The sequence below is a fragment of the Lepidochelys kempii genome, chromosome 3 (assembly GCF_965140265.1).
Source record: "Lepidochelys kempii isolate rLepKem1 chromosome 3, rLepKem1.hap2, whole genome shotgun sequence".
NCBI lineage: Eukaryota > Metazoa > Chordata > Testudines > Cheloniidae > Lepidochelys > Lepidochelys kempii.
The window spans coordinates 8,107,130-8,134,067 of NC_133258.1; the positions used below are offsets into that span (position 1 = coordinate 8,107,130).

The following is a 26,938-nucleotide window of genomic DNA, read 5'->3' on the forward strand; positions in this document are numbered from 1 at the left end:
GGCACCAGAAATTAGCAATGTTATTCCAAAATGCCTTCTCACCTCAGCCCTCTAACAAGTATTAAAAACAAACAGAAAAAAACCCACACCTTATCTACATTGCTGTATTTGGAAAAACCCTAGCAATGCCACAAAGCTAGCCACAGAACAATTATTTCTGTCACTACACGTTTCTCATCAACAGCACTTTTTACACTCTGCAATGACTTACCAGTCTGTCCATAGGCAAAGATACATGCGTTGTAGCCCTCAAAGGCATTCTGAAGAATATTCTCTCCAAGGCACTTGAAAACAACATCTTGACCTAAAAATAAAATAAAATCTGACATTCAGGGAAAAAAGATAACTGCTTTTACAGTCATGCCCTTCAGACTCCAAATCAGACAAAAAGAACTAACTGTCTGAAAGATGTAAATCTTTCATAATGTATCTCAATTAGAGAGTAAGGGGTTTGAGAGAGGGACAATGGATATAAAATCTGGAACAATTACCCTGAAGTCTATGGTATTACTCCAGATTTATATTCCTGTAAATTAAGCTAGAAACTGGTTCTGTATCTGTTTTTTCTGTGAACACTCAACTACCATCTATTGACAATCACAGAATTTTGTGCATTAGCAAAACAAAGGAAGACTCACAAAATGTACCTTATTCATTTATTTTGATAATTGTAGTTTAATTTTAAATAAGGTAATACTTTATGGTCTACTAGTAAGTGTACTTTACAGTACTCTGTAAAATAAGTGAAAATATAGTAATAGACTTTGCCACCATATCACTTTGTTATTAAATCTTTGCAGAGAAGAGACTACAATTATGTTGGAGAGAATTACAGTATAAGGCATGTGGATCAGCAAACTTTAGGATAGTTTTTCTACTGTAATAGTACATGTAAACCTAGCCACCCTTAAAAGTTTTGTTTGCATCTTTTCCCGCTAGAGTGGAGGAAAGTTTGTCAATTAGATTTTGTTTAAAGCAGTCGTACAGTGAATCACAGAATCATAGAAATGTAGGACTGGAAGGGACCTCGATAAAGTCATCTAATTCAGTGTTCTGCACTGAGGTAGAGCAAAGTATTACTCAGACCACCGCATGAGGTGTTTTGTCTAACCTGTTAAAAAACCCTCCAGTGATGGATATTCCACAACCTTCCCAGGTAGCTCATTCCAGTGCTTAATTACCCTTACAGTTAGGAAATTTTTCCTAATATCTAACCTAAATCTCCCTTGCTGCAATTTAAGCTCATTACTTCTTGTCCTGCCATCAGTGGTTAAGGAGAACAACTTATCACCTTCTTGTTTATAACAGCCTTTTACGTACTTGAAGACTGTTATGTCCCCCCTCAGTTGTCTCTTCTCCAGACTAAACAAGCTCAATTTTTTCAATTTTTCCTCATAGGTCATGTTTTCTAGACCTTCAATCATTTTTGTTGCTCTCCTTTGGACTTTCTCCAAATCTTTCCCAAAATGTGGTGCCCAGAATGGGACACAATGCTCTAGCTGAAGCCTTGTCAGTGCTGAGTAGTGTGAAAGAATTCTTGCGTCTTGCTTATAACACTACTGATAATACATTCCAGAATTATAAGTTTTTATAACAGTATTATGCTGATGACTCATATTTAGTTTGCGATCCACTATAGCTCCCATATCCTTTTCTGCAATCCTCCTTCCTAAGCAGTCATTTCCCATTTTGTACTTGTGCAAACTGATTCTTCCTTCATACGTGCAGTACTTTGCATGTGTCCCAATTGAATTTGTCCTTACAGAATTTCACCCTATTTCAGACCATTTCTCCAGTTTGTCAAGATCCATTTTGAATTCTAATCCTGTCCTCCAAAATATTTGCAATCCCTTCCTGCTTGGTATTGTGTGAAAACTTTGTAAGTGTACTCTCGATGCCATTATCCAATAATTTTGGAAGATATTGAATAGAACTGGAATCAGGACAGATCCCTGAGATGCCCCCCACTCGATATGCCCTTCTAGCCTTAATATGAACCCATTGAGGAACTACTCGAGTACGGTTTTGCTATCAGTTGTCCACCCACCTTATAGTAGGTTCATCTATGTTATACTGCCCTAGTTTGTTTATGAGACGGTCCTATGAGACAGTATCAAAAACCTTACTAAATTCAAGATGTATCCCATCTACTGCTTCCCCCATCCACAAGTCTTGTTAACCTGTCAAAGAATGTGTCATTCTGATAATTATGTAACACATAGGCAGATGGCAAGATACTTTAAATCATACATCAAATATTCAGAACTCTTCTCTCAAAAAGTTTTCCCTTCCCTGTAAAATTTCTTTCACCCAATGACCAAAGTAGAACTTAGTTATACTGTACTGCTATAAATTTAAGGCCCGCTCTTCAATCTTACACACACAAAATTCCATTTGAAGTTAATAGGAATTTTGCCTGACTACGGACAGCAGGATGGGGCCACGTTTTCAAACCTTTAATCCAGAGAAAACATGACAGACTATGGGTAACATTTTCAAAAGCATCTAAGACTTTTCTTCACGTACAGCACTGATCTGTAGGATCAGGGCCTATTTTTGGGTGTACAAGGCCCAGTCTTGCTCCTATTCAAATCAATAAAACTCACATTGACTTCAGTGGAAGCAGGACTGGACTCTTTAAACCACTGCAACCTAAACCACTAAAGAATAAGGCCACAATTCTGAAAGGTACTACAGTGAAATTACTCATGTGTTGCTGAACTGGGCTGAGTGGTGGCAAGCTTTACCACAAAGGTGAACTTGGCATTGATTCTCAAATTATGTGTAGAAATAGGAATAGAAATATTTTAATTCATATGTCTGGATTAAGTATTTTAATGGAGATATCTGTGTGAATCAAAATGGCAAATTAGTTACATTAATCAATTACCTATACTGTATATAGATTGTAATGCATGTTTATTGGCTGCTACTACTCTAAACATTATGTTTGACTACAAAGAAGGAAGGATTAAGGTAGCAGTTTTAAGACTTTGCTTACTCTCTTGACAATGAGCAACCACATAGAGAAAAGGTTTTCCATGCCATATGGTCTTTGCCCTTTACCAAATAAAGGATTGTAATTATCATAGAATCACAGAACTGGAAGGGACCTTGAGAGGTCATTTAGTCCAGTCCCCTGCATGCAAGGATGGACTATGAATTATGTAGACCACTCCTGACAGGTGTTTGTCCAACCTTCTCTTAAAAATCACCAATGATGGAGATTCCACAACCTCCCTACGCAATTTATTCCAGTGCTTAACTACCCTGACAGTCAGGGAGTTTTTCCTAATGTCCAACCTAAACCACCCTTGTTGCAATTTAAGCCCATTGCTTCTTGTCCTAACCTCAGAGGTTAAGAACAACAATTTTTCTCCCTCCTCATGGTAACAAACTTTTATGTACTTGAAAACTGTTATCATGTCCCCTCTCAGTCTTCTCTTCTCTGGACTACACAAATCCAATTTTTTCAATCTTCCCTCAATAGGTCATGTTTTCTAGACCTTTAATCATTTTTGTTGCTCTTCTCTGGACTTCCTCCAATTTGTCCACATCTTTCTTGAAATGTGGCGCCCAGAACTGGACACAATACTCCAGTCGAGGCCTAATCAGCGCAGAGTAGAGCGGAAGAATTACTTGTGTCTTGCTTACAATATTCCTGCTAATACATCCCAGAATGAGGTTTGCTTTTTTTGCAACAGTATTACACTGTTGACTCATATTTAGCTTGTGATCCACTATGACCCCCAGATTCCTTTCCACAGTACTCCTTCCTATGCAGTTATTTCCCATTTTGTAGGTGTGCAACTGATTGTTCCTTCCTAAGTGGAGTACTTTGCATTTGTCCTCATTGAATTTCATCCTATTTACTCCAGAACATTCTCCAGTTTGTCCAGATCATTTTTAAATTATAATCTTATCCTCCAAAGCACTTGCAACCCCTCCCAGAACGCTATCGTCCGCAAACTTTATAAGTGTACTCTCTATGCCATTATCTAAATCATCGATGAAGATATTGAACAGAACATGACTCAGAACCGACCCCTGAGGGACCCCACTCATTATGCCCTTCCAGCATGACTGTGAATCAATGATAACTACTCTCTGGGAATGATTTTCCCACCAGTTATGCACCCACATTATAATAGCTCCATCTACGTTGTATTTCCCTAGTTTGTTTATGAGGTCATGCGAGACAGTATCAAAAGACTTACTAAAGTCAAGATATACCACATCTACTGCTTCCCCCCATCCACAAGGCTTGTCACCCTGTCAAAGAAATCTATCAGGTTGGTTTGAAACAATTTGTTCTTGACAAATCCATGCTGACTGTTCCTTATCACCTCATTATCTTCTAGGTGTTTCCAAATTGATTTCTTAATTATTTGCTCCATTATCTGTCTGGGAACAGAAGTTAGATACTTTCTTTTTCATAGCTGTCACGTAAACAGAGTGCAATCATAGAATCATAGAATATCAGGGTTGGAAGGGACCTCAGGAGGTCATCTAGTCCAACCCCCTGCTCAAAGCAGGTCCAATCCTCAACTAAATCATCCCAGACAGGGCCTTTGTCAAGCTTGACCTTAAAAACCTCAAAAGAAGGAGATTCCACCACCTCCCTAGGTAACTTATTCCAGTGCTTCACCACCCTCCTAGTGAAAAAGTTTCTCCTAATATCCAACCTAAACCAACCCCACTGCAACTTGAGACCATTGCTCCTTGTTCCGTCATCTGCAACCACTGAGAACAGTCTAGATCCATCCTCTTTGGAACCCCCTTTCAGGTAGTTTAAAGCAGCTATTAAATCCCCCCTCATTTCACCATTAAGCCAAGCTGGTCGCCTGCCATATTTACTATTCTTTCGACACATTGGGATGGTTTGTCCCTGTAACCTCAACAGGGATTCCTTGAAATACAGCCAGCTCTCCTGGACTCCTTTCCCCTTCATGTTAGTCCCCCAGGGGATCCTACCCATCCGTTCCCTGAGGGAGTCGAAGTCTGCTTTCCTGAAGTCCAGGGTCCGTATCCTGCTGCTTACCTTTCTTCCCTGTGTCAGGATCCTGAACTCAACCAACTCATGGTCACTGCCTCCCAGATTCCCATCCACTTTTGCTTCCCCCACTAATTCTTCCCGGTTTGTGAGCAGCAGGTCAAGAAAAGCTCCCCCCCAGTTGGCTCCTCTAGTACTTGCACCAGGAAATTGTCCCCTACGCTTTCCAAAAACTTCCTGGATTGTCTATGCACCGCTGTATTGCTCTCCCAGCAGATATCAGGAAAATTAAAGTCACCCATGAGATCCAGGGTGCGATCTAGTAGCTTCCGTGAGCTGCCGGAAGAAAGCCTCATCCACCTCATCCCCCTGGTCCGGTGGTCTATAGCAGACTCCCACCACTACATCACTCTTGTTGCTCACATTTCTAAAGTATCACAAGACTACAGTAAATATTACCTGCATATTTTTCTTTTACAGATTCATCCAAAGACCAGAAACAGTGATCATAAGCAAACACCTGTAACAAAACAAACCAACAGGACATCTTATAAAAACTATAGTCAAATCAAAGCAAAAAAGGCATCCTTATTTTGTTAGCGATATAGGTGGTTAGCTGATATATATGCCTCTGCTGCCATTCTAACCATCCTCCACAAGACACCTTTATTTGTTTTATATTTTTGTGCTTAAACAAATTCAAGCTGATTTACTTTACTGTAATTTTATATGGTTTATTTTATCAGTCCCATTTACAAGCTGTTTAAAACAATAAGTAATGACGATATAAACATGCCAATAAACTAAATTTTTAAAGGTGGGACGAGGAGATAAGACCCATCTGCATATAAAATGCAAAATATGAAGGGAACATAAGTCAGCAGCAATGAGTTTGCTCTAATGCAGATACCAGAAAATGCTTTAAAAAACAAACAAACAGTCTATTCATTCACAGTCCTCAATGCTTAATATGCAACTATGTTCTCATTTGTTTCTGAGAATCATTTTTTGGCTAGACGTGTGCAACGGTCTTCTGCAGCAAGGAGATTCTTTGAGGAATGTGTAGTTTGGATTTTTTTTGTTTTTCTTTTGATAAACAGCAGCCGAACAACTGCACTTTTTAAAAAAATAGTAAATATTTGGATATTTGAAGGCTGAACAATTGATATACCATAACTTTTCAAAACACTGGTTGAAAGTGTAATCAAAAACTTACCTTTGGCTGGCTCCTGCAGTTCCCAGAGGAATCATCATCAGGGGACAAATGAGAATGGGCATGTGTAAGAAAAAACAAAGACAAAAATACAGTTAATTATAGGGATCTCAGATCTGAGAAAGAAATACAACCCATTAAATATGAAATTGAAGATTACATGTTAACTAGAAAACTCAACTTTCTCCATAACTCCCCTTTCAGCTTCAAGTTCAAAATCACTTTCCAATATAGGAACTAAAGCTTATGAAGCACCCTTTCCAAAAGCAGTATCTAGGATATTTTCCATAGTAACCTAACTTTTAAAAAAAAATTCAAATTAAGCTTAGTTTAATTCTCAAAGGAGCCAACCATACCAACAAAACTGGGCAAAAGTCTCTCAGGACATACCTACAACAATAGGGTGCTGGTCAATAACTAGGACTATTAGGCACTATGATAGTACAAATAGGGAGGGGAAGAATATGGTCACTAGTAGAACCCTACCAAATTCATGGTCCATTTTGGTCAATTTCACAGCCAGAGGGTTTTAAAATTGGTCAGTTTCACTATTTCAGCTGTTGTAACCAGGGGGATCCACTCAAAAGGTGATCGGGAAGGTGGGAGGGGGGCATCACAAAGCTGTTGTAGGGGGTCATGGGTTTGCCACCTCACTTCTGTGGTACCTTCACAGCTGTGCAGCAGCCCCGAAGGTTCCTGCAGCAGGAGGAGGCTCCCAGAGATGGATGTGAAGCTGATCTGCCTGTGTTGCTGTGAGCACCCCAGCCAAGGGCTCCTAGCTGCTAGCCTCAGCCAGTGGTGGATTAGACCATGGGCGCTCCGGGAGCTGCAGGGGGCAGAAGCCCCGTGACCAGCCAGAGCTGTGGGGTGGCGGTGGGGGGGCAGAAACCTCAAGCCCAACTCCAGGGCTGCTGCAGCACAGAAGTGAGGGTCTACCACCCTCACTTCTGTGCTGCCTCTGGAGGTAGGTCTGATCTCCCCACCAAGAGAGGCAGTGCAGGGGAAGAACAAGTCCCACCTCAGCCCAGCCCAGACTAGCAGCTAGGAGCCCCCAGCTGGGGTGCTCCCAGAAGCACAGGGAGATCAGATTTCATAGGGAAGGACTTATTTCACGGTCTGACATGTTTTTCATAAATACCCAAACAGAAGTGCCTTGTAGTGAGCCCTTAAAATAGTTGCAAATGAAGTCTAGCAGACTGACTAAAGAGGAATTGCACAGACTCTGGACTAGTCTACACTGAAAACATATATTGGCATAGCTATGTCTCTCAAGTGTGTGAAAAATCATCCCCCGAAAGATGTAGCTATTTTGACATATCCCATAACGTAGACAGCACTAGGTTGACAGAAGAAATCTTCTGTCAACCTAGCTACTGCCTCTCAGGGAGGTGGATTAACTATGGTGACAGGAGAACCCCTCCCATCACTGTAGTGAGCATCTACACTGAAGTGCTGTACAGGTTTAAGTATAGACACAGTCTCTGTCCATGAACCAAAAGGTAGCTTTTACCCATACCCAGTTCTGATCTACAGTAAGTCTCAAGATTACACTGACAACCTAGTCAATCTAGGTTGCCTTGAAAGAGTGAGTGGAGAAAAGGAGCACTCTCCCGAGTGTCTCAGATCTAGGTTAAGGGTTTTATACACAACAGCAAGATCCAGAGTGACTTTCTTGGCACTTTTCTCCAGGGGAGAAAAGACGGTATAAATGTTTTCAGGAAGGTTGGTCAATTCAGAAAAGATCATACCATATTATTGAATACAGTAAAAAATGAGAACATCAGATTAAAAAAATGTAAATATGTAGACTGGCATCAATGTAAGCAATCTCTCCCCCCGATCCCCCTCAACCCAACCCATCATGCAGAAGACTTGAGAAATATAGAAAATACACAGCTTTGGAAACAGCCAGCCTCCTCCTCTCCAGAACCTTACAAATGAAATCAGAAATCTGTTCTGACACATCAAATTTATTTCTTTTGGCAGGGAAGGGAAGGGTAATGAGATGAGAATAAGAAATAATTTTTTACTGGTCAATTAAGGCTGTGAAGCTGATTTATATTCATGGTTATTTTCGTGCCACTGGGTCTGTCTCAAAGAATGAAGGTTTGCTTATCAGTCCATCATGGAGAAAAACTTTTCTATCTGGCTCTGGTTCAGATCAAATATTAGCATTTGTTCCGATCAAACAGCAATGACAGCAGCCTTGGGTCAGGAGCAGAGTTAGAGCGTGACCCTTCTGGCAGGCTGGCACATGTTCAAGTCAAGAGAGTTACTTACTCTTGCTACAGCAGAATATGTACCAAAAGCAAGATAATAACACAAGAGAGCAGTAACAGTTTGTCTGCCAAACAAAAAATCAAAGCTTGGATACAGAGTTCATCACTGGCAGCATGATCAGACTCACGGGGAGATAGTGGCACTTGTCACCCTATATCACTCTTCAATTGGTCAGAGATAGGGGAGCCTGACATAGGACAAACTGATTCAAGACTAGAGAGAGGGCATAAAAGGACGGGGAGCAATCCTCTCCTCAGATTTTGGAACGTTCAAAAGTAAACAAAGTACATTTACATTTCAGCTGGCTCTCTGGCCTCTAAAATGTTTATGCTGTTTCACTGGAGGCTTCTCATAGGCTTTTGTATGAACTCTTATTTACACTAAAGGCATAATGGTATTTCTAAAGGGTGCCATCCAAAAATTCTCACTTTCTTTGCAAATCTGAACACTGAGTTTGAATTTATTAGAAGAAATAACTCTACTGTAAACCCAGACGCATTTATGTTTGTTTTATCCTGTCTTGAATTTCAAGGCAGGATTATGTTATCACGTGGTACTTAAAAACTTTCAGGCCTTGCTGGAGCACATATTATTCAGTGTTTGGATTAAAGTAGCAATAAGGACATAATCTCAAAAGTCATACATCACATCTGTAGTTTTCAGAAGAGGGATTACACTAGGCTGCATAAAACAGCAAGCTTAATACAGACTAAAGGCCTGATACTAAATAAGCACCTTGTTCTCTTCAGAGATATGCATACGCACATTATATCCTGTAATGTTTGTAGCCTCAATTACTGTTAATCTGGCTGTACATAAAGAGAAGACCTAAATCAAAGAACAAAGCACATAAAGAACACTACCTATTGAGAATGGCTCATAGGAACATAGTATACTGCATTCAAAGTATACAAAGACATCTAGAAGAGACACCGAAGTTTGGAGCTATAATTTTAGCCACGGCTCTGTGGACTTCAGATCTCTAGAGCAGTGTTTCTCAACCAGGGGTATATGTACCTCCAGGGGTATGTAGAAGTCTTCCAGGGGGTACATCAACTCATCTAGATATTTGCCTAGTTTTACAACAGGCTACGTAAAAAGCAGTAGCCAAGTCAGTACAAACTAAAATTTCATAAAGTCAATGACTTGTCTATACTGCTCTATATGCTATACACTGAAATGTAAGTACAATATTTATATTCCAATTGATGTATTTTATAATTATATGGTAAAAATGAGAAAGTAACCAATTTTTCAGTAATAGTGTGCTGTGACAGTTATATTTCTATGTCTGATTTTGTAAGCAAATAGATTTTAAATGAGGTAAAACTTGGGAGTATGCAAGACAAATCAGATTCTTGAAAGGGTACAGTAGTCTGGAAATGTTGAGAGTCGCTGCTCTAGAGCACAGTTTGAGCTGTTTATGGAGTTACCAGAACTCATGGAATTATTTCCCTGAAATTTAAAAAAAAAAAAAAAAGACCACGTTTTTAGTTTTATATACCCCTCTGTGCATGTTACCATGCTTTCCTGTAGCTGGGCACTCCAACTTTAATTGTACACTCACTGAATTACCTATCCTCCCTCCAAGACTGTCTTCATAACTGGAGCTCTTATTTGCTCCTTCAACGATGGTTCCAATTATAAGACTCTTAATTAACTATTTTAAGTAGCCTATTCATTTACAAGCTGGTTTTGAATTCTTGCATTATACTGTGTCACACTACAATCTACCACAGAGAAACCTATACAACTATAAATGCTTGCTCTCTATATCGGTTTTAAATTAAATATTTGTTTGTGGTGTGTAGCTTTAAGATACCCAATGCTGCAGTAGCAGAGTACACATGCAGCTGAGCAGGAAGAGACATAAGAGTGGTCAAACAAGTTTCACAGCTAAATTTGTAGATAGTATCAGTTGCAATGTTGTTGAAAGAAAAGGAGTACTTGTGGCACCATAGAGATTAACCAATTTATTTGAGCATAAGCTTTCGTGAGCTACAGTTCACTTCATCGGATGCATGCAGTGGAAAATACAGCGAGGAGATTTATATACACAGAGAACATGAAACTGTAACGAGAGTGATCAGGTAAGGTGAGCTATTACCAGCAAGGGGGGGGGGGGGAGACACGACAGGGAAGGGACACACCTTTTGTAGTGATAATCAAGGTGGGCTGTTTCCAGCAGTTGACAAGAACGTATGAGGAACAGTGGTACAGACTAACATGGCTGCTACTCTGAATATTGTTGAAGTATATGCAAGGATAGGCCTACATTACAATGTTAACTCGTTTCAGAGTAGATTTTAGCACAACCTCCCCCAACCAATCCCTCTCTCCCTCCCCACTACCATCCACATAGAAAACATCCGATCCAGGTTTGGAGTGCATTAAGCCTGGGCTAGCTTATCCAGCTGGGGGTTATAGGTTAGAGCATAAGCTCCACTTCAGCTATGGCTGGAACCAGATATTTTGCAGTGAAGAGACAAGCAAAACAAAAAAACAAAGCAAAACAAAACAAAAATCACTCTGGTGCTGACAGTCCTCCAATGCCCTTCCCACAGTTCCTCCTGGGAGGACTGACAAGTTCTCCTGCAACTGACACAATTGACTGGGGAAAAAACCTGCAGTGTCTCAGCACAAAACCATTGGCTATGCCTCCAGACTCTCACAGCCAAGAGCAGAAACAGCAAGGATATAGTAACATGGTAGGACTTTGCTATGGGGATTCTCCAGGCGCCAATCACACAGGCTAGCTCTGCAGTGAATAAAGACAAAAGAGTTTTGTCTTCCTGCATTGGGTGGGTTGAATCACTTGCATAACCTGAGGTTGGCGCGCACTGTCATGAGGACCACATGGTGAGCAAAAAAACCTGAATCCACAGATTATCAACTTCAATGCAGTGGGATTCAGAACTTTTGTGCAACGGAGTGGTGATCAGGTGCTGTTGTGCTTACACATACAACTGTGAAATGTACCTTAGATAGTCCAGGTTGTCTCAAATTGATAAGCAGAGGGTTTTTTTCACATTTACTTTTAGGTATTAGTAACTGCTCTGCATCAGAGTGACTTTAGGGTGAATATGCTACAGCTAGGGGAATATGCTACAGAAATTCTAGATATGCTTAATTAACTAAATCCTAGCAACTCCATAGACGCTTCTGTTAATGTAAATATACTGTATACCAGACAGTTGTGTTTATTACTAGTTTCATTTACTGTAGGTAGGGGAATCTGTATGGTGTTTGAGAATGACAAAAGATATGCAGCCCTGAGTAATCATTTATTTTGAACCTAAAACCCTTGCACCATTCATGATTCTTGACCCACATGCACCTATTCTCACTAGAAATGAGAGAAGGCAGGTTACACAAATATTTAGCATACTAAGTATCAAATCAAAAGAGACTCTAGTTTCCAACATTGGGGGTCAGAGTATATGCCTATGAGATTAGATTCCTGCATTTCTTATTCCCATTCATTAAAATCACTGATCTCAGAAAATTAAATCATGTTTAATGTTTAAACCTACTTAACGTGACATCAGCAGTGACATTTTAAAAGTTATTTTTGCTCATTTTGGCAACATCTTAAAATCACATTCCTTTTCTTTTCTTTTGGCCACTTCCTAAACCAGTGCTGAATGCAACATTCAGACTACAAGTGGCTCAGTTTCCAATCTGTTGCTGCTGCTTAGTGACACCCAGGTATGGAAGTGCTTGAATGTATGGTATCAGAGCATTTAGTCATTCAGGCAATTTGTAAAAGTTGTTACAAAGTTAAGCTACAGTAACAATTAATGAGTCAAGATGGGGAGAGTGGGAAGGTGGAAAGCAAATCAGATGACAAACACAAAATGGAGAAAAAGCCCCCATAAATCACAAGAAATTCCTACTACCAATCTTTCCAACACCTAATCCACCTTTGCTATCCCAAGAGAAGTATGTCAGAACCTGGTTAATATTAGCCTGTTCTCTTACTTTCTACAAGGAGGACCCCTTTTCAATCATGTGGAGGCTCTCAGTAGTCTCTGTCAACAGAACACCCTATAAACAGTTATACCTAGGAGGACAGAAAATAAGTTGTGTGGTGCTCCAGGGCAAGAAAAGGGATTCTGACTACTTGCATAAATGCCACAAAGCCAAATCTGTATCAGGCTAAATTTTTCAGCAAAAAAAAAAAAAAAAAGCTTTTGTGGAATGAGTTGATTTTCATTGGGCAGGGCGGTCTCAGTCTTCAGCATGAATTTAGATGCCGCTGACTTTTGCTTTGCATTCCCAAACAGCGGGTTGGTCTTCCTGTAAGTCTTTGGATCTGTGGATAACTACTTTGAGCAGAAAATTAAGTCAGGTACATAGGTCCACCTTATCTTGATAGAAGGTTAGAAAAAAAGGCACAGCAAAGGCCATTAATCATAGAAGATTAGGGTGGAAAGAGACCTCAGGAGGTCTTCTAGTCCAAGCCCCTGTTCAAAGCAGGACCAATCCCCAACTAAATCATCCCTGACAGGGCTTTGTCAAGCCGGGCCTTAATAACCTCGAAGGATGGAGATTCCACCACCTGCCTAGGTAGCCCATTCCAGTGCTTCACCATGCTCCTAGTGAAATACTTTTTCCTAACATCCAACCTAGACCTCCCCCATTGCAACTTGAGACCATTGCTCCTTGTTCTGTCATCTGCCTCCAAGAACAGCCTCGCTCCATCCTCTTTGGAACCCCATTTCAGGTAGTTGAAAGCTGCTAGCAAATCCCCCCTCACTCTTCTCTTCTGAAGACTAAAATAAGCCCAGTTCTCTCAGCCTCTCCTTATAAGTCATGTGCCCCAGCCCCCCTAAGCATTTTCGTTGCCCTACGCTGAACTCTCTCCAATTTGTCCACATTCTTTCTGTAGTGGGGGGCCCAAAACTGGATGCAATACTCCAGATGTGGCCTCACGAGTGCCGAATAGAGGAGAAAAATCACTTCCCACGATCTGCTGGCAATGCTCTTACCAATCCAGCCCAATATGCCGTTAGCCTTCTTGGCAACAAGGGCACACTGTGACTCATATCCAGCTTCTCCTCCACTGTAATCCCCACATCCTTCTCTGCAGAGCTACCGCTTAGACAGTCGATCCCCAGCCGGTAGCAGTGCATGGGATTCTTCCATTCTAAGCGCAGGACTCTGCACTTGTCCTTGTTGAACCACATCAGATTTCTTTTGGTCCAATCCTCCCATTTGTCTAGGTCAATCTGGACCCTATTCCTACCCTCCAGCGTATCCACCTCTCCGCCCACCTTCATGTCATCCACAAACCTGCTGAGGGTGCAATTCATCCCATCATCCAGATCATTAACCCGCAAAGCCAGTGAAAAGGAAATTGGGAATGCTACCTTCCAGGAAAGGACAGCAAGCAGAGCTATCCTAGGATTATAAGGGAGGGAACGACTAAGTAAAGGCCAGATTGAGGGACTGTGGGTCCAAAGGTGAAGGAAAAGGATCTCCTGTGGACCTAAGAAGCATTTCAGCTTGAAAGGTGAATTTCAGGATTGGCCACTGGCCAAAGAGGTTTTCTTGGGCAGTATGGGGGAGAAGCTTAGGGTCAGCCCTACAGAAATCCAAATACTAAAGGATTAATGCAGCTTGGTTCATATCAGTTTTTCTTCTATTGACATTAAGACATGAATCCTACAGCTTTAGAACAAAGTTAGTGGCAAAGCTTTACTGAACTGTTTTTTGCAGGTACTTCACTGAGGGGTGTGACAATGGACTTGTGGGTTTTAAGTTTGTATTTCACCATCAGCCCACACCCTGTAATATACTACAGAGGCTTTCCACTTATGAGAAGCAGGTAAGCTATCCAGGAGCCTATTGAACATCCCCAGCAATGCCCAATCAATAACTATGCAGATAGCTTGAGCTGTGTTGGACCAGGATGCAGCCACAGTCGTATAAGAGAAGGCCTCGCACCAGCTTGAGATAAATGAGCTGGCTGTACTCCATCTGAAGCAGATCTTTTTATCAGGTCCATCTGGTACCAAGATTGAGTTCACTTTGCCCTTTCTTACTCTGAGTAATCAACAGATGAAGGCGTTCAGAAAAAAATGTACACAATGTTTAGAAGTCCCAACAGACAGAGGATACATTCTCACATTGAAACTTCACTGTCTAGATACCAGCTGCAGACTCTATTTCAGGTTTAAGTGGAAAGCAAGCAACAGACCAGGTTAAACTGTTTCTCAAAATCTTTCAAAACCATTTACCCCAAGAAAATATATTGGCTAACAGAAGATATTTTGCTATGCCTAGCATATATAAGAGGATTTCATTAAGATGATTTTTCCTCTTGTTTCTTGATGGTACTAAAAGGTATACAACTAGTGCTGCATCTAATTGCAGCAAGATATGCCTGAGATAGGAAGCGTCCACTACGGAAACTCTGCTTACTTTAGGTTTCTGTAGCCCACCACACTTAACAACTTATTTCTATAGCACATTTCAGAGGATTGCGAAGTGCTTCAAAGGGGTTGTTAGTTTACCTACATATAAGGAGGAGGACAGTTTATAAAAAGAGAAACCTAAGGCACAACAGCATTACAGAATTCTGGCTATCAGTACCCTAGACCAGTGCTTCTCAAGCTATCTGATGTGGGGGACCGGCATTTTTTTTTTCCTATATGCATGCAGACAGGCAGCTGATGGGTCCGCGGACCGGTGCCGGTCCACGGACCACCACTTTGAGTAGCACTGCCCTAGACAACACTCCCTCCCACGGGTATCACTTTATAAAGCTTCCATCTACATATCTCTTCATGTTAAAACTGAAGATGTTTGGAGAATTTTTTTTTCCCCCATAAGCTTGGCAAAGTTTTCCTTTTTAGAACTAAGTATGCTCTTCAAGACAAAAAAAAACAGAGTAAATGTGAAAGCTTATATGCAGTTCAAATCCTAAAATTGTCTAGCTAGCAAAAACAAAAGAAATCACTGTTACTTAAATTCCTTCAGAGATGCAACACATTCCAAGCATAATTTGAAGTTACTTAGTTTCTACTGAGGACTAATTTCTGCTAGTTCATTTTTCAAAGTCAGATGTAGAAGAACAGTTTTGTGGGCTTTTAGTATTATCTGGTTGAAGATTAATTGTCTGAGTTATTAGTCTCAGTATGGTGTAATCTGCTTAGTCCCTCATCACATTTGAGCTCTTGGAGTATCCCATAAAGATCGTGTTATGACAAAAGGATTAAAATGTTATCCTTTAGTCAGTAGACATTTAGATGTTGGTGTACTGCTATGCCTCAGAGCAGCGGTTCTCAACCAGAGGTATGCATACCCCAGGGGTTCGTTAACTAATCTGGATATTTGCCTATTTTTACAACAGGCTACATAAAAAACACTAGCAAAGTCAGTACAAACTAAATGTTCATACAGACAATGACTTGTTTATACTGCTCTATATACTATATTGAAATGTAAATATAATATTTATATTCCAATTGATTTATAATTAAATGGTAAAAATGAGAAAGTAAACAACTTGTTAGTAACAGTGTGCTGTGACACTTTTGTATTTTTATGTTTGATTTTGTAAGCAAGCAGTTTTTAATTGAGGTGAACCTTGGGGGTACACAAGACAAAATCAGACTCCTGAAAGGGGTATAGTCATCTGGAAAGGTTGAGAGCCACTGCTCAGAGCACCCAGTATTGAACAACCAATCCAAACTTACAGTTTTATTGTGAATTATCCCAAATTTCCATAAGTGTTGATGTGACTAACATTTTTTAAAAACACGTATGAAAAATCTCACATGTAGACAGCGCTGCACATGGCAATGAAAAGGTCCCAGGCCTGGGTCTTGGCACAAACAGTGTACTCTGCCTCTGGGACAATTGCAAAGATTACTTTACTCAAAAGTGATGTTCTTTAGCCAACCCAGCAGCTGCAATGATCAGCTCCAAAAGCAACAGAACAAGACTTTTGTGGGGATGAGAACAAAAGGGAAATGCTGGAGGAATCTGACAATCTCTCAATATACCACCAACTACTATAGTTCCTTAGTGCACAATACATTAAATCAGCATAAAATTTAGTTCAAAACAATGGGTTAGAGAGCCCAATACTGGTGAAGTAATGGTATCTTGGGAAAAAAATATTCCTTACTATACAGGATTTAGCCCAGAGTTATCTGTAATGTAATTGTATAACTGCTCACTAAAATATAAAGCAATTGGTTTACATTAAACAATCATTTAACCATGTACAAAAGCCACACTGGCACATAGGCCTAAATAGCAGAACAGTACCAAAAAAAAGTAGACCACAAGAACCATCACTGAAAAATCATTAAGAAGGAAAAATAAGGCTTTGTCTACACACACAAGTTATACCACTGACTATACCAGTATAGTTAAAGTGGTACAACCCTCCTAGTGTGGACAGTTATACAAGTATAAAGATGCTTATACCAATATAACTTATTCATGTAAAGGAAGGGGAATAAATTATATTGTTATATAGCACATTTATACCAATATAACTATTCATGCTAGCAGTTGTACCAGTATACCTAGTTCCATTAAAAACATTCACATTAAACAAAATAGTTATACTGGTACACAATAATGCATAACCCAGGCCTAAGCAAGGCAGTGTCAAGGTTTTTCATTCATTGCCAAATCAGAAAGGAGGAGGACATGACACATAAGAATGGAAGGAAGGATTGGCAGGTCACGAAGTCAGTCAACATGTTTTTACTTCTTTCACTGTTCAACATCAGAAGCCTGCACCCACTGACACTGCTTTAAAAGAACTTGTTTTATGCCTTTACCCCTTCCTCCTAAGACAGCAAATGGTATTTTTGTTTGCTTTTGACATCAGAATATAGTGCTTAATGTCTTTCCTGTGCATTACTTTGTCTTTCCTGGATTATTTCCTAGTAAAATACATTTATAGAACACTCTTCATTTGAATTAAAAAAAAAAAAAGGACTTAAGAACCAGGTGTGACTCAGGACCTTCTTGGCAGAGGGCACAGGGTGTCACAGAATTTTGCAGGAATCCCCTGGGTCAGATATATGCATATTAAATTTACCAAAGGGTGGCATGTGAGGTCTCTTCAAAGAGCCAAGAATCCACTGGTCATCATAAAAACTGAGAAATGTATGTACAGATAATGTTTAAGGAATTATGTAACTGTACTGATAATCATGTTCTTAAAGAATGTGAGTTACGGCAGGTCACCAGAAGCTGATAAACACACTCCAGTGAAGTAAGATGGAAAAGATGCTTATCCATCATGTATCTGGCTGATCATGTACTTGTTATCCTCTTCACAATGGAGGCCTATCTACAGTCTGAGCTGCAAAACAGACAAAGAGGCACTCAGGAAAAATAGCCAGTAGGGGGCATCCTGTTTCCAAGTAAAGAAGAAACCTGGGAATATAACGGATTATAGGAAAGCACCCTGAAACTTTTCCACAGAGGAGGCAAGCTGAAAGCATGGCTTGTCTCATAAATGGAAGCCTGGCTGTAATATGCTGGAAGGATTTTAGGTGAGCTTCCCCATAAGACAGGACAATAATTAGTTAAGGCTGGGTTCTAAAATGCATGTTTTGACTTTATTTTATATGTAACCGTTTCCAGTATTTCTGCTTGCTCTCACTTGAATTTCTATATTTTGTTAAATAAACTTTCATTTGCTTTCACTGTCAACTGCTCTTAAGTGCTAAGAGTTAAGCAAAGCAGTGAACTGAGCCATATCTAGTAAGCTGGGGTGTACTGTTTCTTTGGGAGCAGTGAATCTATGAATACTGTGAGTGTCTAGTGGTATAGGGGCTAGACATTCCAGAGGGACGCTCAGAGGTTTGAGCATGCCTATCACTAACCTCCAGAGGGACAGCAGAGCCTGCGTAGGCTGAAAGGGGAGCATTTGTGTTGCCAGTGGAATTGGGGAGCTGACCCATGGCAGACACAGACAAGGCTTCCTCACTCCAAGGCCAGGTGGTACCGAGGTGCCTCAGAAGCCTAGATACCCCCAGGAAACATCACACCAGGCTGTATCCTCATTTTACAAACTGGGGAACTCAACCTCTACCTCTCACTTTCCGCAGGTCACGAGGAATTAACAGCAGAACCAGAAAAAAAATCCAGGTCTCCCAACTTAAGATCCTGTTTTCACCAACAGGCCATGCTTCTGTAACACCAACAGACCCCGGTCATCAATGGGCAGAATTGAACCTGGGGCCTCTGGAGCTTAGTGCATTCAGTGCATGAGCCTCTGCTGCATGAGCTAAAAGCCACATGGCTGTTAGCTAGGGCTGTAGCAGACTCATTAATCTCTAAAAGTAGTTTCAGTGCCACTACATGGGACAGAGCACCACATCCAGCAGAGGTGTGGGTTGCACTTCCTCCGTGCATGAACTATTGAAGCATCACTTCTTCAACTAGTACAGAAAGAGTGAGGGCTACGTTTTATAGGAGACAGACTTCCAAAACCCCTATGGTTTGTACATGAGCAATTCTAGTAGAAAATTATTTTAAAATGTGAACAGTAAACACCTTTCACACTTTTGTTTATCAAACATCTTCCCCCCCCCCCGCCCCTTCACTGCTATAGTTACCAGAGGCTAAGTGCATCCTTTGTGTAACTTCAAGCAAGTCAACTGACTACAGTGCTTTACACTAGTGATAAATTTAGATTTTTGGTTAGGAAGTTACAGTAACTTTGGATTCTGTGTATGAAACCTGTTAAATTGTTTGTTAAAATTAAAGTCTAAATTCAACTGAAGGCTCAGGACTGCTCTGTAACCTTCCTCTGAATGTTACTCTGACTTTCACATCCCAGTTATAGAACGACGTTCCAGTTGAGCAAAGTCTATACTGAGAAAACAGGCTCATAAGTTCATCACCAAGGCAACTCCACTACTGGAGCTGGAACACAGACCAGATTCAAGAGCTTTTAAACCACTAAAAAGGGCAGTGGTAGGAGACACCCAAGCCAGAGCTACACCACCACTTCCACCATTGCTACTGCCAGATGAATTCAGACTGCAATTTTCCTAATGAAGACCCCTTTAACTGTTTGCACAATGCTTCCCTGCACCCTTCCTCCCGCTCCCACTATGGCTGTGAAGCTTTAAGGAGAACTTACTGGTGGGTGAAGTAGCAGAGGGAAGTGCTCCATGATCAGTTGGAATTTAGAAGCAACAGCCAGGTTAGTCTAGTTCAGGCCAATTACACAGGAACGGCCATACTGGGTCAGACCAAAGGTCCATCTACCCCAGTATCCGGTCTTCCGACAGTGGCCAATGCCAGGTGCCCCAGAGCGAATAAACAGAACAGGTAATCATAAAAAGTGATCTATCCTAAGTTGCCTATTCCCAGCTTCTGGCAAACAGAGGCTAGGGACACCCTACCCATCCTGGCTAATAGCCATTGATGGACTTATCCTCCATGAATTTATCTAGTTCTTTTTTGAACCCTGTTATAGTCTTGGCCTTCACAACATCCTCTGGCAATAAGAGTTCCACAGGTTAACTGTGTGTTGTGTGAAAAAAGACTTCCTTTTGTTTGTTTTAAACCTGTTGCCTATTAATTTCTTGTGTTATGAGAAGGAGCAAATAACACTTCCTGATTTACTTTCTCCACACCTGTCACGATTTTACAGACCTCTATCATATACCCCCTCAGTTGTCTCTTTTCCAAGCTGAAAAGTCCCAGTTTTATTAATCTCTCCTCATATGGCAGACATTCCATCCCCCAATCATTTTTGTTGCCCATTTCTGAACCTTTTCCAATTCCAATATATCTTTTTTGATATGGGGCGACCATATCTGCACTCAGTATTCAAGATGCGGGCGTACCATGGATTTATTCAGAGGCAATATAATATTTTCTGTCTTATTATCTATCCCTTTCTTAATGATTCCCAACATTCTGTTAGCTTTTTGGACTGCCACTGCACACTGAGTGGATGTTTTCAGAGAACTATCCACAATCACTCCAAGATCTCTTTCTTAAGTAGTAACAGCTAATTAAGGCAGCATCATTTTATATGTATAGTTGGGATTATGTTTTCCAATGTGCATTACTTTGCACTATCAGTATTTAATTTCATCTGCCATTTTGTTGCCCAGTCATCCAGTTTTGAGAGATTCTTTTGTAGCTCTTTGCAGTCTGCCTGGGACTTAACTATCTTGAGTAGTTTTGTACCGTCTGCAAATTTTGCCACCTCACTGTTTACCCCTTTTTCCAGATAGTTTATGAATATGTTGAATAGGACTGGGCCCAGTACAGACCCCTGGGGGACACCACTATTTACCTCTCTCCATTCTGAAACCTGACCATTTATTCCCACCCTTTGTTTCCTATCTTTTAACCAGTTACCAATCCATGAGAGCACCTTCCCTCTTATCCCATGACTGATTTATTTTAATTAAGCCCTATAAACACAATACAAAGGAGAGAGTGTGTGAGGAAACCATTTTTAAAACGGTTTCCCATTTTAACTGTCTTGATAATAGTTTTTGAGAACACTTTACATTATACCCTTTCACATTGAAACCACATTAGCTGAAACAGTTTTTGTTTGGTTGTTTTTTGGTTTTTTTTTGGGGGGGGGGGAAGAGGTTTCTTAACTTCTCTCTGTATTTTCCTCCCTTAAAATACACTATAGTGACACTAGAAAGAGAAATCAGTTTGAGCACCAATTCACTTCAAAGAAATGAGAAAAATAGTCCAGGATAAAGAGCAACAGCCATTCAAAAGAAAGTGAAAAGAAAACTGCTAGCACATGCACGAAGTTTATTAAGCAGACCATAACCTTTTCATTCTCAAATGAAGTAGGCATTCATCGGAAGTTATTCTAGAAACTACACTAAGGACTCTACAACCCAAGAGAACACAAACACACTCATCTAGTAACATTGAGAGACTTGTGGCAAACTATTTTGCATTTTAAAAAGCAGACGCCATTTAATAAGTACCTTTACCCTCCAAATATAAAGTTTTTTAAATGTGCTTACCCCAACCTGCAAGTGCATTAAATTCACTTTTAAGTGCGATGCGGTTTCTGTTTTTATTTTCCCTTCATCGCTGATTACCAAGATATTTACGACATCTTGTAACACAGAAATCTATTTTGTAACTAGCATGATTCATTTGAGCAGGTAAACAATTCTGATGCCATGACTATGGCATCAGAGTGGGCGCCAAATCCTTCTCACCTTACCCACATAAGTTGATCCACTGAAATTAGATATGACACCCTCAAAAGGCAAGCAGGATTTGGCCCTGAAAATACTATCTAAAAAATAAACTGTGTGGCACAGCCAGGAATATAACCCAGAACCCTTAACTTCAAATTGCATACTTTTAAGCCCAAGATCATTCTTCAGGTAGGAATTGCAAAGGGCCAGCTGCCCCTCAAATCAAGCTGGTCTGCTTAAGAGTGAGGGTAAGCCCCTTAAAGAAGCCACGTTGGCAAATGAAGCGTGGGAGACAGAGAAAGGAAGGAGTTGTGAGCAGGTAGGAGTGGTTGGTGGTGGAGGTGGGTGCAAAGTTTGGCAGGCTCACAAGAATTTAACGGTACATACAACGGTAGTAGAGCACAGAGGTTTTTTGGGGGTGGGGGGATTTGTGAGAAGCTTTTGGGGGCGGGGGAACTTACTGCACACAATTTACTCACCACAGTGAATAACTAGCAAAGTTGATTCCTCCAGAAATATCAGGTCCTCAGATGGTGCTGTGCATTCTGAGTGATTTCTGTTAAGTTTGCATAGCATTATACAAAGTCATTGCCATCTGTACTTTAATCCATTCGCTACAATGTGGTGTGCACATTTAATTGTGAGCGTGGATCACAAATGCAGTTTTGCTGTTGCTCTTATTACAATGGATCGTTGGCTCAATAGTGCAACAGAAAAAAACCCAAGTGTCATAAATATAAAGGGAAGGGTAACCACCTTTCTGTATACAGTGCTATAAAATCCCTCCTGGCCAGAGGCAACATCCTGTTACCTGTGAAGGGTTAAGAAGCTCAGCTAACCTGCCTGGCACCTGACCCAAAGGACCAATAAGGGGACAAGATACTTTCAAATCTTGGGGGAAGGAAGGCTTTTATTTTGTGCTCTTTGTTTACGTGTTTGTTCTCTCTTGGGACTGAGACTGGAGAAATCCATTTCTCCAACCCATCCTAACCCAAGTCTCCAATATTGCAACCAGTATAGGTAAGCCAGGCAAGGCGGATTAGTTTATCTTTTGTTTTATGTGAATTTTCCCTGTGTTAAGAGGGAGGTTTATTCCTGTTTTTTGTAACTTTAAGGTTTTGCCCAGAGAGGGATCCTCTATGTTTTGAATCTGAATACCCTGTCAAGTATTTTCCATCCTGATTTTACAAAGATGATTTTTACCTTTTTTTTTTTTTTTAAATAAAATCTTTCTTTTAAGAACCTGACTGATTTTTCCATTGTTCCAAGATCCAGGGGTTTGGGTCTTTGATGATTTTGTAACAAATTGGTTATTTTCAAGCCTTCCCAGGAAAGGGGGTGTTTAGGGCTTGGGGGGATATTTTGGGGGAAGACATCTCCAAGTGGTCTCTTTCTCTGTTCTTTGTTTAAAACACTTGGTGGTGGCAGCATACTGTTCAAGGACAAGGCAAAGTTTGTACCTTGGGGAAGTTTTTAACCTAAGCTGGTAAGAATAAGCTTAGGGGTCTTTCATGCAGGTCCCCACATCTGTACCCTAGAGTTCAGAGTGGGGAAGGAACCTTGACACCAAGTGAAAAACAAAGAAGCTGAAACTGATTCAAGTGAAGCATCGCCACCGCATATATCGGTATATGTACTTGTGTGGGAGAAGGGGGATGCATAAACTACTACAAACACAAAGAAGGGGGGTGTGATCAAATAAGTTTGAGAAGCACTAGTATAGCAGACTTCAGAGCTTAGAAGAAAAAAACCTGTCCCTGCAAATATCTAAACATTAATTTGGGTTCAATTATTTGAAACAGATTACCCATTTTCAGATACAGACTCCATTTCCTCCCGCTGCTCCAAAACAACAATTTTAGATGTTAGCTACTATAATACAGAATCCATCATTTGCACTGTGCTATGGATCCTGTATTCAATATGACATTTATCAATAATGGTGCCTACTGCTTGCTCTTGTTTCAACAACCTATCCCTCCAGAAATGAGGTAATTTAAGAACATGAACTTCATGTGCATATTACTACACAGAGCCTGTCTATGCATGCTACAATAAAGAATGCATGTGCAATTTTACTGGTACTTGAAGGGCTCAAAAAACCTCCAACTTTTCCCTGTGTGAGTCCATTCGAGAAAAAAATTACCCTATCGCCCGTGAGTGAAACTTTTTACAAGCACTCACTCCATATCTGACCTCTCAGTACTCATCCTCAAAGGAAACCTGCCCACCTTCAAAAAAGACAAGTCTGTGTGCTTAAAATTCATAACTCTGCTGGACACTAAAAACCATGAACTTCTTATGGCCCATTACAACTACTAAGGGCTGGTCTACATTGAAAACTTACACTGGCATAGCTACATCTCCCAGGCAAGTGGAAAATCCATCCCCCTCAGAAACATAGCTATGCCAAACTAAACTCCAGTGTAGACAGTGCTAGGTAGATGTAAGAATTCTTCCATTGACCTAGCTATCACCCCTCAGGGAGGTGGATTAACTTCAGTGATGGAAGAAACCCTCCCGTTGCTGTCATGAGTGTCTACACTTAAGAGCTACAGCAGCACAGCTGCAGCCTAACCGGCCATTGTCCTAAGACTGCAGAGGTGTCAACTGTCAGCTTAAAATTAAGTGATGTCCCACAACAGGTGTGAACACCTTAAACTTAACCATCTGCCCCACCTTGTATTTAGCTTGGACATTCTAGGGCTGGTCTACACTGGCACTTTACAGCGCTGCAATTTTCTCCCTCCCTGTGCGCAGCAAGTTTCAGCACTGTAAAGCGCCAGTGTAGACAGCGCATCAGCGCTGGGAGCCGCACTCCCAGGGCTCGTAGCTACGCCCCTTTTTTTAAGGGAGCGCTGGGAGAGCTCTCTCCCAGCACTCTGTCACGACTACACAAGCCACAACGCTTTAGCCTATTTTCCTTCTCCAGACCCAAAGAATAGCTCTGTGGAGCCTGAAAGCTTGTCCCTTCCATCAATAGAAGTTGGTCTAATAAAAGACATTACCTCACCCACTTTGTCTTGCTCATATTTGCCTAGGGCAGAAAAGGGAAATGGTAATCCATTTCACACACTGATATGCATAACTCACAAGCAGAAATGAAATGGTATGTAGCCAAGGGACCCAATGCTGTGAGATGCTGAGCCTCCTCAATTCCCAATGGAATTAGAAAATGCTCTGTATCTTGCAGGATCAAAGAGACACACCAGAACTGCAGAATTAGGCAGAATAAAGGGATGGTCTAGAAGCCTTTGTGTTGCAATTGTATGCTTTTATAGGTTTTAAATCAGAAGCTCAAATATTTAAAAAACACAGCATTGGAAAACAAACTATGTGGTTTAAATTACTTGAACAGGAAAAAATGCATAACAGAGGTAAAGTTATGGATGAGAAATGCTACTCATCAAGATAAAAATAACTTCCGTTGCCTCAGTGGTTCAATAATCATTTTGAATTTCCTTACTCTAGCACAAAGGTACACATCCTGATCACAGTGATAAGTGGAAAAGTTGCAGTTTCTATGTATTCTCACCGATGCCAGAGGAACTTTGGGAGGTTTTGTTGTTGTTTTTTTTAAAAATCACAGTGCAGTTGTACTACTATTAAATAAGAAATTACTTGAATTCAGCAGCTCTTCAAGACACACCTTAAAAGAGCTGCACTTTAAAAAAACCTGGATGTGGCCCAAAACCCATATAATGGGCTGAAATGGGATTAGAGAATATGTTTATTTCCATAATGAAAGGTGTCTTACTGTTTTGTTCCTTCTCTAAATAGGTTTGGTTTTTCAAGTGTATAATCCTGAAAATATTGGCAACTTTCCCCACTCACCTCAGTGAATTAGAATATTAAAAGTGACCCAGGAAGTTGTCTGATTAAATTAGGGTTATGTGCTGAATGCAGAGAGTATTAAAAAGTAATGTTGATAGTTATCTGTTATCGCTTGTAATTTAGGGCATTTGGCAACTACTGCTCCATCTCCTCATTCTTCACAAAAGGTTCAGGTCCTCCTTAAAGGCCCATCACTGCCAGACTTTATTTACGCAAGTAGTCCCATTACCTGAAGGAGAACTATTTGGATGAACAAGGGTTGCAGGATCAGACCCCCATGATCACAGTTCTGCCACAAGAGAGGAAAGGAACAGATTGCATTCTACACAAATTGACACCCAGTCTATACTTTTTTTATTCCATAATAATTCTTTGTACTGGAATTTCACTATTCACTATTTCACTGACCTATTTACTGAACAGCAAAGAAAAATTATATGTATTTATATAAATTACTGATGAACCTTTACTGCCACATTTCTACTCCCATCTGCTGCCTCAGCTCTATGTTGCTGAGCCAGCACTCTGCACAGGCCAAATCAATGCCACATTGTGTTAGCCAATGTATTTAAAGATGCCTGCTAAAAACTACAGAATTACATGAAGGTGCTCTGACTACTTTGAGAGCTTGTTTTGATGGTAAACCAACTGTTGGGGCAAAGGAGAGAAATTGAGAAAGTACGCAGATCCAGATTCAGGGACAGATGGGAATAAAGCTTCGATCAAATGGATTTTTAATAACAGTAGTACCAAAAGAGGCTTATCAGCACATCGTAATGGACCGACACAGTAGCATTATTAAAATGTTATCATATTTGTTAAATACAGGACTGCTGCATTGCTTGTATGTTCAGCATTTGTTTCTGTGTCTTCGGAGAATGTCAACTTCTTCCACATTTCAAAAGCAGTTCACATTTTTGCTTAAATGAGGTGCAGTCCCCCTTCTCACCTCCAAGTTTAGTTGCTCATCTTTTACCGGTGCCAATCCCTCAAACTCATTCTGGGCAGAAGTCACACAATTTTTTTTGATTCTGAACAAGTCCAAAAGCATTTGACCAGTCAAATGTCATATCTTTTTAAGTTTTAATTTTATGTTTGAGGCCAACAGCTAATGGTCTGAGATAAGAACAGGCATACTAGGACAAACCAATGGTCCATGAGTACTGACCCACAGTCCGCACCTAGGAAAAAGTTTTTGCCCACTGGACACTTCACCCCTAGCATTGCCATATCATTACCTAGTCTATTTGGTTCTTTGTCATGCCTCCATATGTATAAATGTCTAGGATGTTGGGTCAAAATGGTATTTGCAATGACCAAGTAATTACAGTAGCAGAATTCAACTAAATGCCTTCCTCATTTTGGAACCTAGACCTTTGTTTCCCATTACTTTATGAGAATTTACAGCCTCAACTTTCACATTCAAGTCCCCAGTTA

At 40.5% G+C, this 26,938-nt stretch overlaps 1 protein-coding gene across 4 annotated transcripts in view; it reads right to left on the reverse strand.

Moving 5' to 3' along the window:
- The window catches only part of KIF13B (kinesin family member 13B), a 207,138-nt gene that overhangs the window by 129,275 nt on the left and 50,925 nt on the right, over positions 1–26,938 (reverse strand). For all 4 annotated transcript variants that reach the window (XM_073335650.1, XM_073335648.1, XM_073335649.1 and 1 more), the window contains exons 3-5: positions 6,210–6,222; positions 5,453–5,513; positions 212–304 (exon numbers count right to left, since the gene is read on the reverse strand). In XM_073335650.1, the coding sequence (XP_073191751.1) occupies positions 212–304; positions 5,453–5,513; positions 6,210–6,222 (167 nt within the window). The remainder of the gene's footprint in view (positions 1–211; positions 305–5,452; positions 5,514–6,209; positions 6,223–26,938) is intronic.